General features: G+C 39.1%; 1 protein-coding gene across 1 annotated transcript; it reads left to right on the forward strand.

The window, feature by feature from the left end:
* Window positions 1–735: 735 nt before the first annotated feature.
* ogfr (opioid growth factor receptor) lies at window positions 736–11,229 on the forward strand. The gene is made up of 7 exons (XM_051104999.1): window positions 736–1,006; window positions 2,829–2,897; window positions 3,001–3,082; window positions 3,197–3,275; window positions 3,395–3,461; window positions 3,559–3,707; window positions 9,626–11,229. The coding sequence occupies exons 1-7, from the start codon at window positions 902–904 to the stop codon at window positions 10,599–10,601; spliced, it is 1,527 nt and encodes a 508-aa protein (XP_050960956.1). The 5' UTR covers window positions 736–901; the 3' UTR covers window positions 10,602–11,229.
* The last annotated feature ends 4,956 nt before the right edge of the window (window positions 11,230–16,185 follow it).

Below are 16,185 nucleotides of genomic sequence, written 5' to 3' on the forward strand. Positions count from 1 at the left end.
CGTCTTTAAGATGTTTATAATTTAGAATGTATGTAAAACTGAGATCTTACAGACGTCTGTCCGACGTTTGTACACAGCAGCTGCTTTCCAGATTAATTGACGTTTAACAGACATCTTGCAGACGTACGTGTGCTATCTGGGTTGTGAACGGGCAACAGTCTATAGCTACTGCAGATATAGACACGTTCTATCATGTCAAACAACGTTCATTTATTTTATGTTCATACAAGCACCTTAAACCTGATACAGGCTCCAAAAATGAGTGCCTTCAGAAACATTTTAAAATCCAGCATGTATTTGCACACACACCTGGCTCCTTGAAATCCAGAAGTCGGCCAATCAGATTTAGACTTCTGACTTTGCAAAGGTGTTTCCAGTTTGTGCATCATATGTTCAGTGAACATATGGGTGGTCCGTGGCCATGGGATTTTTAATGTTTATATCTATGTATTTTACAGGCATATGCGCTTTGAATTGGTAAATACCATGTTCCTTCTTTATTTGATCCAAAAAAAGGGGGGTTATAAAAGCAGAAGTCATTCTGGATTAATTGTGAGCATGTTTGTCCTTTGTGGTTTAAAAAACACATATGGTTGCACTTAATCATGAGTTTGACACCCATGTACTAATAATAATAATAATACGAAAAGCATGTAATAATAATGCATATAATCCGCTGTACATGGCGAGATGATAAGAGCAGCAGCAGCGGTCGGCGGGTGTGATGAGGCTCCACTGAGAGTGAGGGAGCGACTGTGATGAGAGCAGTGAGTCAGTGAGTCAGTGAGTCAGTGAGCTGCTGCAGGCCCGCGGACAACTGCACATCCAATGGAGCTGTGCGGATTTTCATCCAACTCCAGGTTATTGATCACATTTATCATCATTCATATGATCTTTAGGGATGGACGACGATCTAGTGTGTGAATATGACTCCACCTGGGACACGGAGAGCGACGGAGACGAGCTGGAAAACACCGGCCGCAGCAAGAAAACACGGCCCGCATTCGTACGTTATTCTCTCTCATTCATCTATGAACTACTGCATTGTGCAATGTTTACAAATCGTGCGCTTTGGCTTCGTGGAGCGGTCGGCTTAATGCGGCGTGTTGTGATTCATTCTGTTTGTGTGTCGTGTGAGAGACGGACACGAGCCTGCGCTCAGATCCGCCGGAGGAGGGAAGTGTGTAAATAAACCCCGTCGAGTTATTTCTTTGCAGCTGGTTTACTTCTGACATTTGACCGTTTTGGATAGAATAGCACGTTAGCTAGTTTTTTAATAGCGGCTCCGCTGACCGGAAGTGCGTCACTCGTAGCCGATCTTCACATCATCTGCTGGACGTCACATTAGGCCACAGATGATCACAAGTTGTTTGAAACACCGTTGGTCTGCGGCTGTCTTTCACAGCATTTGCTCATGACTCCAGTCCTAACAATAAGCATGATGCACAACACATGAACGCATGACTGTCAGATTTTAATCGGAATATCCTGTTATATCAGATACGACCTATAATCATTTGGCTCATTGCCACTGAATTTTAGCCTTCAGCGACGCAGTAAATGATCTTCCTGCGTTTCCTAATAATGTACATTTGATACACCACAGCGTTTCCTTACGGTATTTTACATTTAGGGTGAGAAATACAGTATGTGGCTTTATTTTAAAAAAAAAGTAACATTTAGATACAAGTTAGCATGCGCAAGATGATGATGCATCAGCCAATGTGTCACTGTGGGAAACAGAACAGAAACATTTCCTTATTTAGTTGTAATGGCAAAACATGTAAAATATTGTGAGAAAAAAATTTAAAATAGTAAACAATTATTTTAGTTGAAAAACTGATTAACCAATAAAAAAGCAGAATCCCAGTAAAAGAGATTAGCTTGAAAGGTAAAATTAGCCTATTCTGTGACATATATATGAATATGTGCATATTTGCCCATAGTTTAATTGAAGATGTGCCACAATGGCAATACTATGACTGCTCATGCAATGACTTAACTCGACTGACCTATAGGTTTTAATAAAAGCAAAGATGTCTGAAACGTGCTAAAACACAACGCTAGGGTCCTTCTGCTTGCCCCATCACTTTTACTCTCCAAATCTAAAAACCCTCATTAACAAATCAGCGTAAAAAAAAAAAAACGTTGATCTTTATAAAATGTCATAGATCACTATTTTCCAGAGACACAAAATCAGATCATTTAACCTCAGAACTGTTTTGATGGAGTACATCTCACACACGTCGAAAGTCAAATAAGAAAACAGAATTAAAAATAGCCATTCATGTGATTTCGTGCCATCTGTGGTCAAAAAGTGAAGCTGGTGGATCGTGTTGGAGGGCGTCTTACTCCGCTGACCCTGACCAGCCGCAGTCATTCGACAGCTGAACCTAAACAAAGATCTTTAAAAGAAAGAGCTCTGTTGTGTAACAAAAAGTGTATTGGTTTGTACTTAATTAAGAAAGAATAAATGAATTAGATTACATTTGAGCTGGTGTTGTGCAGGAATCATTGTATTGTTTATTAGAGAGTAAACTGCATACTGTTAATAATTAGCAAGAATGGATTGAGCAGCTTTGTGCAGTGTAGTCGAAATTTCACAGGAATCTCCTACAATGACTGGTATGAGCAAACAGCGAGATACGATGCATTTTGGACGATTCCCTTCAGACCGTCTTTGCACTTTGAATATTCACAGTAGAACGATTATGAGCCTAAACACTAAAGTATGCGGTTCACTGAATCCCGTCAGTTGTTTGGGAATAGGGACGCAGCCAATTAAAGCAGGAAGTTGAAGCTAATGTCTGGCCCTTCGTTCTTTTCAGTGGTCCAACTCTTCTTCAAGAAACCTCAGAGCGGCCAAGGACATGCAGAACTATAGACATGGATATCCAGTAAGAGTCTGGCACTGCTGTAAATGAAATGAAAAAGTGCTCTTTGAATTCATTAAAAACCCCTAACGTGCTGCTGTGATGATCTTCTATCGTCTCCCTACAGAACATCAATGAAGAGGAGTGTCCAGAAGAAAGAATGACTAATTTAAAATTCTATCTAAATGAAATTAAATCATCGCCTGATGGTACGTCTGTACTTTCTCTTGAGCTGCAATAACGCGTCCCTAAGTTCAGGTGTGTTGCCCTTCTTTGCTTTGTTTTTGAGCTCTCCTCATGGTGTTTTTTTTTGTGGGCTTTAGATGTGTCGATTGAGACGTTTCACACAGAGTGGAAAACAGACTACAAAAGACTGGAGAGAGTTCATTCCTACATTCAGTGGTAACGTATCCTCACGTCGATTTGTTTGCTCCGTGAGGGCTTGTGACCGTATCCGTCAACGTCTGCTTTTAACTTGGGTTTTGTGAAGCAGATGAAACGTAAAGCTGTTCTGTTTTCAGGTTGTTTCCTCTGCGAGAGCCAGGGGTGAACTACATGGCCGCAGAGCTCACCAAGAAGGAAATCCAAGTGAGTTTATAAAGTGTCAGAAACTCTGTCGTCTCGTACGTGTGCGCTGGATGTGTCCGGGACGGTGCTGAAGCCGTTCTCGTCCTGTTGTCCGCAGGCATTCAGGGAAAACGACGAGGCTAAGAGTCGCCTTCTGGATTCCTACGAGCTCATGCTTGGTTTCTACGGCATACAGCTGCTCAACAGAGAAACCGGGGAGGTGAAGCGCGCCGAGAACTGGAGGGAGCGATTCGCCAATCTAGAGAGGTGAGGCACACGTGAGCCCTGCCTCTCCTGAGATCAGTTCAGGTTTTTGGAGATATTATTCCTAAAACATGCGCTTTAAGTTCTCAGTCAAATTAAAAGTTGGCTGAATTCTACATTCGTTTTCTGTTTAGTGTCCTAGGCGTTGAGTAAGTCCCTTCACCAGTGCTGGGTCACAGCCCCCCCCATCAAAAAACCATGGCCGTACTTTGATGCCCTTTTTTTTTTTTTTTTTTTTTTTTTTTTTTAATAGTGTTTTGGATGTGGATATAAATGATCTTTACCTGCATCGTCACTGATAGAAGACATTTGCCAGTTTTGTTTCCTACAGTGGATTGTAAGTAAATATTCAGCTCATGAATTGCTCCTTTTTCTGTCTTACGAAATATCCCATCAATATTGTGATGTGAAAAACCGCTGCAAACGATGAGTAAACTGTCCAAACGACTCAAATTGAATTGTGAACAGTTTTAAACTTTTTGCAAACCCGTTTTACTGATCAGATCAAAGGAGCGATTCATTCCTGAATTTGTAATCGCTGAGTGGAAACAGCTGAGAGAAAACAAACACAACTCGACTGCTGAAATATATGAATTCTCAGGTCAGTTTATGTCAATCCCATTGACGCTCAAGAATTTGTTAGTGATACTTTACTGGGGCTTGTGTTCTAGTAAAAATGGGCTAGTGACGCCCCCGATCTCAGGTGTGGACAAGGGCACTACAACTAAAACTGGTCATAACTTCCATTATATCAAGGAAAATTACATTTGATTTGTACCTTGGACAAGTGCTAACAACCATGAAAAATCAATTGTACAAATCAACAAAATCAATTCAGATTGTAGCAGCTAATTACACTGGAAAAGATTGACCGTTATTAAATTGAGCATATATGGAAGTACATGAGGTAACAGATATTGAGTGATTGGAGTATTGTAAACACTTCACAAAACACATGAAAAACAGGACATTGTGATGAAACATTTCATAATTACAGCCATTTCAATGTTAACCCAATTATTATTAGGACAGATGAAGGCTGTAATACTGATGTTGTGTACTGGAGGATAAGAAAATCTTTTAGGGCTCATAGTTTAGCATTAGTGTAAATTGTTCAATAGCTTCACATTCTGTACAAAGCAGCCAAAAAAAAAAAAAACCTCTGCGACCATGGTACACTTAACACATCTAGTCAGGCTAACCGTGGTGTCCCGTCCATATAAGCTGTGTGCTCCACATACCCAGGCTGTCGATGAGCTTGTGGGTTAATTAATATAAACATGGTTATAAGTTGATCTCTTGTCATTTAAGATGTAACTTAAACATCTTAAGCGATAAAGTGTTAAGTACGTAAAAATATTTTTTTTGACAAACAACGATCATTTTCTGTAAATCTACGTCAGTTACGGAAGCTTCCAGATTCTCCACAGCTCTGGTGTCTTCCTATTGTAGGTCTATAGTTCTCTGTGTTTTGCTGACATGCAGCTGATTTGATGCGAGAGGTAAGCAAAGCACTCGCCTATGCCGAAAAATGCCATGTTGCTGCCAGATCTTGTTTGCCAAAAATAACATTGAGTTTGATGCAAAACTAACTTGACTAAACCAAACGAAAAAAAACAAAACAAAACAAAGGAAACAAAGATTTACAGATAATGTACTCACCCCCTTGTCATCCAAGATGTTCATGTCTTTCTTTCTTCAGTCGTAAAGAAATTCTGTTTTTTTTTGAGGAAAACATTTCAGGATTTTTCTCCATATAATGGACTGATATGGTGCCCTGAGTTTGAACTTCCAAAATGCAGTTTAAATGCAGCTTCAAGCGATCACAAATGCGGTTGTAAATGATCCCAGTTGAGGAAGAAGGGTCTGATCAAGCGAAATGATCGGTTATTTTCATTAAAAAAAAACAAATTAAATACTTTTTAATCTCAGACGCTCGTCTTGTCTTTCTCTCCCTGAACTCTGTGTATTCTGGTTCAAGACAGTTCGGGTATGTCGAAAAACTCCAATCGTATTTTCTCCCTCAACTTCAAAAATCATTTCAAAATCATCCTACATCACTGCAGAAGTACCGACACAGTCTTTATAAAATGAACATGCAAAGAAGATCAAACACCCTTAACAAAAAAGGTAAAACAGTGATATAGGACGATTTTTAAGTTGAGGTTTTTTAAAGTTGAGTTTTTTTTGACATACACTAACTGACATGAACCAGAACAAAAACAGTCCAGGCAGAGAAAGACAAGACGAGCGTTTGACATTTAAAGTATATAAATTGTGTTATTTTTTTTATTAAAATAACCAATCGTTTCGCTAGATAAGACCCTTCTTCCGCATCTGGGATCGTTTACAACCGCATTTGTGATTGTTTGAAGCTGCATTTAAAGGGGTGCTATTATGCTTTTTCACTTTGTGAGTTTTAGTCAGTGTGTATGTCTGGGCATAAAAAAAAAGATCTACAAAGTTACAAATCTCAAAGTCCAGTCCAAAGGGAGATATTTCGTTTTTTTAAAAAAATGTTTTTCCAAGGACTACAACGTTTGTTTTTCACATGCAATGATGTCACAATGCAGACCATTAGAATATCATTAAAACGAGGTGGGGGATTGTAGACAGTGTAGATAGCTTCACTTATAACGCCAGTGTTTTTTTTTTTTTTTTGTAATGCATAAACTTGCATTAGAATAGGCTAGGCTGATCAGTGATGATGTTCTTTGATAATGTTAGGCTGCTTTTAGCCTCATGCTGGAGCTGGTTTTGGGCAATGAAACTAAATATTTAAATAGTTGTGTGTGTGTATATATATATATATATATATATATATATATATATATATATAAATTTTGATGCCATAAAATAATCCCCAGACAACTGTCAATATCTATCAGAAGACTGATGTGGCCATTGCAGAATATTCCATTTTTTAACCTTCGAAGACTCCTGCGGCCTGTAACATGAAGCGAGATGAACAAACTCAGAGTTTCAGAGTAAGTTTAGAGTTGACAAGACCAAACAAATACAACCTGGTTTAGATCAGGATCAGAGGGGTCATAAAGCTCAATAAAAACATTCTCTGTCAGCAAAGCGTCAGTTGGAATCAGCACAATTCACTGTTCTGTTGAAGATTAAGAGATGTCGTTATTAAAATTGTAATAAATTTAAATGATTTACAAGGCAGAAATAAACATTTCCGCTGCAGCAAAAGTGTAAGAAGGCAGCAGAAAGAAAATATGACTATGCAAAAGACTCAACTGAATGTCATTATTTATAGTTTCACACAGAGCTCAAAGGAAACAGGTTTACCGCTGGTTTCACAGACAAGGCATAAACCTAATCTCAGTCTGAGCTGTTTCAGCTGAACAAAACACTTGCAATAACTGATCTTAAAATTTATCGGAGCCTTTGTTTTGAAACATTCCATCACTAATGTTTTTTTCCTTAGCACGTTTATAAAAAAATACTTAATACTCTAAAAATACTCTAATTGAACTATGGCCTAATTCTGGCTTAGTCTGAGCCCTGTCTGTGAAACCGGGCCTTAGTCACTTTAAAAGTTGGATATAATAAAGCTTTTATTTTAAATGCAATTTTAATTTAATGAATTGGCACTTCATATAATACTTATATGAATATAAGTAGCCACAAAAGTCAGGTGAATTTGTCTCTAAAATTCTAATTGTTTTAATTTGTAATTAGAGATATGGGGGAGTGGCTTCACTGCGTCAGATATATGTCACTTTGCTCACAGCTGATTGGTCAGGTTTGGGTTTGCGATCTTTAACCCAGAATAAAACCTGCTCCGCGGCGGGGTATCTGTGTAGCGTTACCATGGTGACAAAACCCGCTCAGAAACTCAGAGTTTGCTCAAACTGAACGTGATCTTACCTGGGTAAAAACTGAAACCGGCTTCATGCTACAGGCCGCTAGGTTGCTTTTGCTGTATGTTGTGGGTCATCGTCCATTTGTACTATAAAGCGCCACCCAATCTGACTGCTCCATTTGACTGAATCTGGGCAGACAGTATATCCCTATACACTTGAGAATTCATCCAGCTGCTTGTGTCTTCTGTCACATCATCAATTATCACCAGAAACCCAGTGCCACTGGAAGCCATGCACGCTCATGCATCACACTGCTCCACCATGTTTACAGATGGTGTTGTATGATTTGGATCATGAGCCGTAAGTCTTCTCCATACTTTATTCCTCCAGTCATTCTGGTACAGGTTGATCTTAATTTCAGCCGCCCAAATAATGTTTTTCCAGAAGTGGTCTGGCTTTTTTTTTTTTTTTTTTTTTTAATAAATTTTTTCAAGCCTAATCTGGCCTTGTTTGCACTTTGTAGTGAACCTTCTGTGTTTGCTCTGGTGAAGTTTTCTCTGGATTGTAGACTTTGACAGTGACATGTCTACTTCCTGAAGAATGTTCTTCACCACCCAGTTGCTTCTCAAAACTAGTCCAAAACTAGCCCAACCACGTTCAAGGGGGTAAATATCGTGTCAGTGGGGTCGCAAAGTTGAAAAACAACCCACGGCAACAGTGGAAAAATTAGCTGTGGATTTTTTTTTCCAAACTGTGGATTTTCCAACACTGCTGCAGAAACCAGCGAAATTATGCACAGGCAATATGAAAAATAAAGACAAGGATGTGACAAAAGACAGCAGAGTTTTTAACTATAATGATACGAGCCCTCATGTTTTGCCTGTATGTAGTTGTCACTGTAATACTTATCACTGTACTTCAACTGACTACCTTCACAACTGTCTTGATCATTATGGGTATGTAAAATCACAGAATTATGACGAATGTCCATCTAGAGTGACGTAAGGGTCGCATGAATTCCGACATGACCGTTCACATCTGACCTGTGTCGGATTTAGCATTACGTATGGAGGTGGCACAAATCAGAATTGAAAAAAACAGATTCCACGCGGTTTGTGCTGTTCACACTGCCGTGACAAAAACAGATCTAAGTCACATGAGAGCAAAAAAAATGATTTTTTTTTCTCCAAATTTGGGCCACATTTGCCTGCAGTGTGAACGTAGCCTTAGAATCAACTCCAGACCTTTTAGCTGCTTAACTGATGTAGAAAAAATGAATTGAGTCAACTGTCCAATTACTTATGGTCCCTTGAAAAAGAGGGAAGTTACATATTAAAGAGCTGAAATTCCTTAACCTCTCCTCCAATTTTGATGAAATTAAAAAGTTTTAAACGACACAAACTGATGATCTGATTCAGATCAACACCAAATTTGGATTTTGTGATCTAATCTGATTCCATTTTCAAGGTTTGATCCAGTTCGATGGGCAAAAACCGATCCGATAACTTTTGAACAACTGGCCCCTAATGATACTGAAACTGTATTTGTCAGTTGTATTTGTATGTTGAATATTTTGCTTCCCTATTAAAAATAGGTGAAAATATCAGTGTTCTCTGTTAATATATAGCATTACATTTCTTTGAAGAGATACTTAAAGACGCTTTATTCCTGTAATGATAACATCAAAAACATTTTATATAATCATGTTTCTGTCAGACTTTTTTTTTATTTTTTTTATTTGAACTGTTATTAAATCTGGTTTACTATTCTAGCACATTAAATTAAACTTTACTGAAATGCTGAGCTGAAGAATAACAATACACTGATTTCTTCAAATGTACTTGACAATTTCAATAAATGGTTTTAACAAATTGACTGTATTCAACTGAAGTTGAAGTGATGTTTTCTTGTAGATATACAACAGAATTTAGCTGATAAGAAGTGAAATGACAATAATGTGTGTTTGCTAGAAATAACTGCATTTTAAAATAACAAACGAGGCTTATAGTGTTTATTAGGGTGTATCAAAACCGTCCAGGTAGCTCACTGTTATTTTGTCTTTCACATGGCACTAAAACATAATTTCGTATTTGTTTTCAGAAACATGCACAATAATCTCCGGATTACAAGGATCCTCAAGAGCCTGGGAGAGCTGGGTTTCGAGCATTTCCAAGCCCCTCTCGTGCGCTTTTTCCTCGAGGAGACCCTCGTCAGAAAGACCCTCGGCAGCGTCAAACGCAGCGTGCTCGACTACTTCCTATTTGCCGTGCGGGACAAGCGTGAGCGCAGGAAGCTGGTCCGCTTCGCCTTTCAGCACTTTGAGCCCAAAGACAAGTTTGTGTGGTGCCCCAGAAAAATCCAAAAACGCTTCAAGAAGAAGTCCGAGAAGCGACAGAACTCTTCGGTTGGTGGCGGAGAGAGCGCGGCGCACGACGAAGGTCATTTGCGATACAAAAACAAGGACGGAGAAGCCGCGAGCGAGCCGAAACACAGCAAGCCGGTCGTCGATCTCATAGATGCGAAGAAGCAAGTGGACAGTGACTCAGTAATGAAAGTCGACTCCGAAAAACACTCGGAGGGCTCGTCAGAGGATCACGAGCCAAATCTGGACGCTGCTTCTGTAGAATTACCTCTCAACAACGGCACCAGTGTGAACAACGGAGAGATCGTCAGCGACGAGTCAAGCGGCGTCGAAGGCCAACAAGTCATCCAGAAACCCGAACAAGCGCCGGAGGTCTCGAATGCTAATCGGGAACGTCTAGCTGCTTCTAACGCAGGATCGGCAGACTGCGACGACCCTCGAGATGAAATGGACAGTCCGCCCTGTCCTGCTGACTCCCAGGATGAACTCGAAGGAACCGCCTCAGGTACGAGCAAGGAAAGGACAGTGACTGACAGCCCTAAACACAATTCACCAACACAGCCTGAGAAGTTTCCCAGACCCGACTCGATGATGATGAGCGTCCAGCCGGAGAGCCACGAGAAGAACGGAGTGAACTGCAACCAGTCAAACGGATCGGAGAAGGAAGAGCCGATGGACATTGTGGACATGAGTTCATACCTCACCCACGAATGATTCCTGAACATGGCAAAGCACTGAAAATGGACACTTTATGAACTTATTACAAGACTAGATATGAACTGAGTTTTTTTAAAGAGGGCAAGATTCATTTAAACATGTTTTCTGTGTATTGGTTCAGTTAATGAGAATGTTATTGTCACTTGCAGTGACGAGGCCAAATCTACATCTTTCTTGTTAAAGCTGTTTGTCCCCCCCTAGTTTATATGTTTATTTGTCCGTACTTTCATATTTATAGTTTTTTTTTTTTTTGGTTAAACTGAAACTCTGAAAGAGGAATGTACATTCAACTAATAAGAAACAACTATTGATTGACACATTTCCACAGTAAATACATGGAGTTAGGATACTGTTTTCAGCTGATATACTGTATCCCAAAACTCTATCATGTTTTTAACTAATGGAAAAGTACAAACAATTTAATTTCACATCTGTGGTCATATAAATTATGAAAGCATTAATAATTCAATAATCCCTCTGATCAGAAGCTGTATAAATAAATCCTTTAGTGATTCTTTGAATGTGCATCACATGCAGTAACTCCAAATTTATAATTACATTTTTTCTCACATTGACCCTTCATGAAGTGTTCTAGAATAAATAAAAAAACATTTTCAGCTATGAATTACTGTTTATATATAGTTTTTCTGTTCAGTAATAATAAAGGCAGAGGATCTTAAGGGAATAAAGGAAATGTGTATGTTTTATCAATTTGTCCTGAAAGCAGAGTGAGAGCTAATCCTGTTTTAAATCTGTAAAACCTCCTGAGATCGAGCCGTTTAAGAGTAAGAGGATGCAGTGTTTTGTAGCTCATGCAGAAGATGTGAACAGCGTGGCAGTGAATGTGAAGGATTATTGGACTATTTTTTCCAACGCTCACCAATGTCTGTCATTGAAATAATAAGTTCTCATTTCTGGATCTACAAAATAATATGTATTGGCCTGCCAACATTTCTATGCATAAGACTACATACAGTACTTAGACGAATGAAGAAATTGTCAGTACTGTGTTATGACAGAAATAAATGGAAGTTTAAAAAATGATTAAAAAAAAATATGATTATCAAATACTTTAAAGTACTTTCAAATATCCTGTGCTATATTATCCTATGAATGTGTGGTTTAAGTATATGGTAGAATACAGGGCAGGGCTTATAGGGCGTAAGTCACTGTTTGGGCCCTACTTACTAAACTAAAACATGATTGAGTCGCACAAAACAAAAAAGTAAACTATGCTATGAGGACGAATATGCTACGAATATACAACATGCCTCATCTAGAGCAGTGTTTCTCAACCCTGTTCCTGGAGGCACACCAACACTACACATTTTCCAACTTTTCCTGATCAAACACACCTGAATCAACTCATCATCTCATTAGTAGAGACTCGAGGACCAGAAATATACTGGTCAGATAAGGGAGACAACCAAAATGTGCACTGTTGGTGTGCCTCCAGGAACAGGGTTGGGAAACACTGATCTAGAGGTTGGAGATGTCCCGATCAGGCTTTTTTGTGCCCCTGATCTGATCTGAGTTATTGAGTATCCGCCGGTACCGAGTCCCCTACTTCACTCTTAAAAATAAAGGTTTCATCGCTGTTTTTGCAGTGATGCCATAGAAGAACCATTTTTGGTTCTCCAAAGAACCTTTCAGTGAACCGTTCCTAAAAGAACCATTCTGAAGAACACTTTAAAAATCTAAAGGACCTTTTTCGACTATAAAGAACCTTTTCTGCATTCCATGGATGTTCAAGGTTCTTCATGAAACCACTGATGCCAGTCATGCTTTATTTTTAAGAGTGTTGTGTTTTCCTATTGCTTGGTGCACACTTCAAGTACCTTAAAGTTATTAAATCAAATTTATACAAGGATGTGCAGAGAATTTCTCAGGGACTCAAAAAAAATTACTATGGTAATTTGACTCATCCTCTTAAAATCCATTTTGTAGTTGTTTATTGAGGCCCAGGTCTGCTAGATAACTTTTTAGAGTTGTGTGTTGCTCTCAAGCTTCCCTGAGGATGGTACTCCTTTGGTTATGTTTGGAGACGTCTGCATCCGCTTAGATAAACCTCAGCCTCTTTTGATCTCAAGCTACTCGGGGGGAGTGAATAAGCAGCGCTCTCTCCACCCTCAATACCACGACTGAGTTGAATCCCTTGAGCAAGGCACCGATTCCCCCAACCGCTCTCCGGGCGCCGCAGCGATAGCAATATGGCTGCCCACTGCTCCGGGTGTGTGTGCGCACTTGGATGGGTTACGTCATGTCCTTTCCTTTTCCTTTTCCTCACAAACTACTCACAAATCAGGCAACCAACTGGACCTTATTTACACACGACACTGCTCCGCTGATCATGTGCTGGTTACTCCACTGCACACCTCGGATCCTCACTCTTAACCTCATCGTGGTTCCTGACACACACACCCCTCCACATGTCAACTTTCGACGTAACCTCCCTCCCAGCTGTCTACTATGGTTTTATCTTCGCTTTCTTCCCCTAATCAGTTCTCATCGCTTGATGCCAGCAGTGTCAATCATACTTTCTGCTCCACTCTTACAGCTTGTTTAGACACTGCCTGCTCCCTGTCTTCCAGGCCGGCCCGTATCACCCCTTCTGCCCCTTGGGTGTCTGATGTTCTAAGCTCGGGGCTGCTGAAAGGGTATGGCGTAAATAAAAAAAGCCCTACTGACCTCAACGTGCATCAGTCACCCCCCCTCCTTCTCTGCTAATGTCTCCACTGCTAAAACGACATACTATCATAACAAAAATAACAATTCGTCTCCCTCCTATGTCTTCCTCCTCCCCCTCCTTCATCAACAGCCATAGTAACAGCTGATGACTTTGCCACATTCTTCACTAATAAAATAACAGCCATCAGTACTTATTTTTCCACACCACAAAGTGTCAAACACATCTTACCAGCAAACATATGTCCTTCTCTCCATTCTCAGAAGCAGACGTCTCCAAACTCATCCTTTCCAAATTGTTCTAATTGTCTGCTATATCATCATCTCATCTCCTTCACACCATTTCTTCTTCAGCTGTACCTGCACTCAGTCACATCATTAACACATCCCTTCACACTGGTGTTTTTCCCTCAGCATTTAAACATGCTTGGATAATCCCTCTGCTTAAGAAGAACCCACGGATGTCCCTTCTTCCTTTCATTGCAAAAACACTTGCACGAGCTGCGTTGAACCAAGTGAAAAACAAGGTGGACAGGCAAGTAATGTAACTGAGACCGTAAGTCACATGACAGTGACAACATGGTTCGTTCATACTGCCCGTATTCATACTGTATAGAAACGTCTTCATTCTGCAGACACAGAATGAGCATTGAATCATTGATTCATCCAACTGATTCAAGAGCACAGTGTTTCATTCAGGAATGAAAAACTGTTATTCAGAGACACACAGAGGTTTTGCCGTGGTCTCGTTTCCAATTTTCTTTACATTTGCGATCATTCTTTTTTTCCAGTGCATTTCATTAAACCAAACGGAGCTTGTTTACTTTAGTTGAAATTAAATTTTTGGCTAGCATACAAAATTCATGAACAAGTAAGAAATCTCTTGTGATTGGTGCTATCCCAATTATTGCTCATTAAATTCAGTAACAGCACAGTCAGCAGTCATGTGGCTACACACAGCTTAACCAGCTCTTAACCAGCTCTCCTCTTCAGCACAAAAACTAGTGACAGCAAACACTATAACACCTACGTTCAATATTTTATCTGTATTCATTTTTTTCTCAGCACAAAGCCTTAAACTCTTTTTATGAAAACCACACATTTTCAGCATGACTAGATTAGAGCTGACATTATCTGAAAATACATCACTGTGATTTCCTGGTTCATTTGCGGTGGCAAAGCATTACATTTTAGAAAAAGGTAAGATACACTGTAAAATCTAATTAGTTGGGCTTACTTAAAAAAAGCATGCAAACCGATTGCCTTAAAAAAACTAAGTAAAGTGAAATAGGAATAGTATATTGTACTGACAAATGCTTAGTTAGTATAGTTTACTTACACGAGAGTTCTAGTAACTAAAAAAGAACTGTAGGGGGTACTTGATCCTTTACTTTAGACTTAGTATAGCTACTCACTGACTCCCAGAGTGCATTGCGGCATGAATAAATTATGCAATTGCTTTGTTTTATTGTTGTTGTTTTTATTTGCTAATTTTATTTACTGTTTTGTGTCAGTAGTAGCACTACAAAAAAAGAAAAGAAAATAATAAAATAGTTATTGTCACAATTAATAAAAATAAATAAAATTGAATTGTTACCATTGTTGTGATTCACGTGCTGAATGTTAAAGTCTCACTAAAAAAAGTAAAGTAGCACATTACCACAAATATCAAAGGATTGTCTTACTCTAAGTTTCTTAAGGTGTTTATGGTGAACATTAAAATTGTTAAAGATCATTTATAAATATATTAAAAAATATCAGCTAATTAATTAAGTTGTTAATTAAGAAAAACCAGTGGATTACTTTCTAAAAGTAATCCACTTATTATTTTTCTTCCCTTGAAATCAAAATTTATGATTTCATGTTGCATTGCTGCATCAAGAGGAAAAAAAATTACAACGAGATAAACAAAGTTCCAAGTGCCCAACCAAAGGGAACATTAATCACTATAATGGTAAGTGAAAAACAAAGACAACCCCCCCCCCCCCCCCACCACATTTTACGAAAATCAACATCAATTTATGAAGTCAGCTTATATGATGTTCTACACAATATTTCAGTTGTATTGAAACAACATTCAAGATGACTTTGGAAAATGAGTGAATGTAACTAGTGAAAAATAATTGCAGATTAAAAATTGCCACCTCAAAAACTTTTCTTCTTCTTCTGTTTTTATTTTGCAAATTAGCAACATATTAGTGCACTGCTGCCTCTCACTGGTTGATTAATGTCATTGGTTCCTTTGTGGCTACTTGAATATTTTAAGTAAGCGTCACTCAAAGTAGTAAGTAAATTGTTTTACTTGCCTTGAAAGTAGATGTAACTTGCTAAAACCTAGTAAGTATAGCATCTAAGTAAAGATAACTAATTATATCTAAGTAAGGTAAACTTGGATTTTACAGTGTATGTGTATTTTGTTGGGTGAAAACAATTGGTACAATGTAAGTTTGTTTGTTTTTACTTTTCAAGATGCATGCTGCATGGGATCAGTTGCATATGTCCAGTCTCCCATGAAAAACAAGAATCAGTGTAGGCTGTAAATAACTGCAGGGCCCATGAGAACTCATAATCACCATTATTACTTATGTGCATGCTGCTTTTGGTTTTCAGTTGCTGATATGGACTAAGGGACTTATTGCCAGTATTACACTGGCAGAACAGCACTCGTCAAGCTGCCAAGACACTTGATTCCATTGAAACAACTGATAATTTGTTCACTGGTTGATTTGACTTAATTTGCGCGAAGCTGTCGCCTAAATGTTTCACCTGTGATGAGTGTTGACTGGTGTCAGAGTGAGCTGTGCAGTGGAATCCCGAGCATCCGTCCGCGCTGAGCTCATGTCCGCCCCCTCCGCCGGACTCAGCGCTGCCCCTTTATCTGCAATCATACTGAGAG

Source organism: Labeo rohita, unplaced genomic scaffold, assembly GCF_022985175.1.
Source record: "Labeo rohita strain BAU-BD-2019 unplaced genomic scaffold, IGBB_LRoh.1.0 scaffold_86, whole genome shotgun sequence".
Lineage (NCBI taxonomy): Eukaryota > Metazoa > Chordata > Actinopteri > Cypriniformes > Cyprinidae > Labeo > Labeo rohita.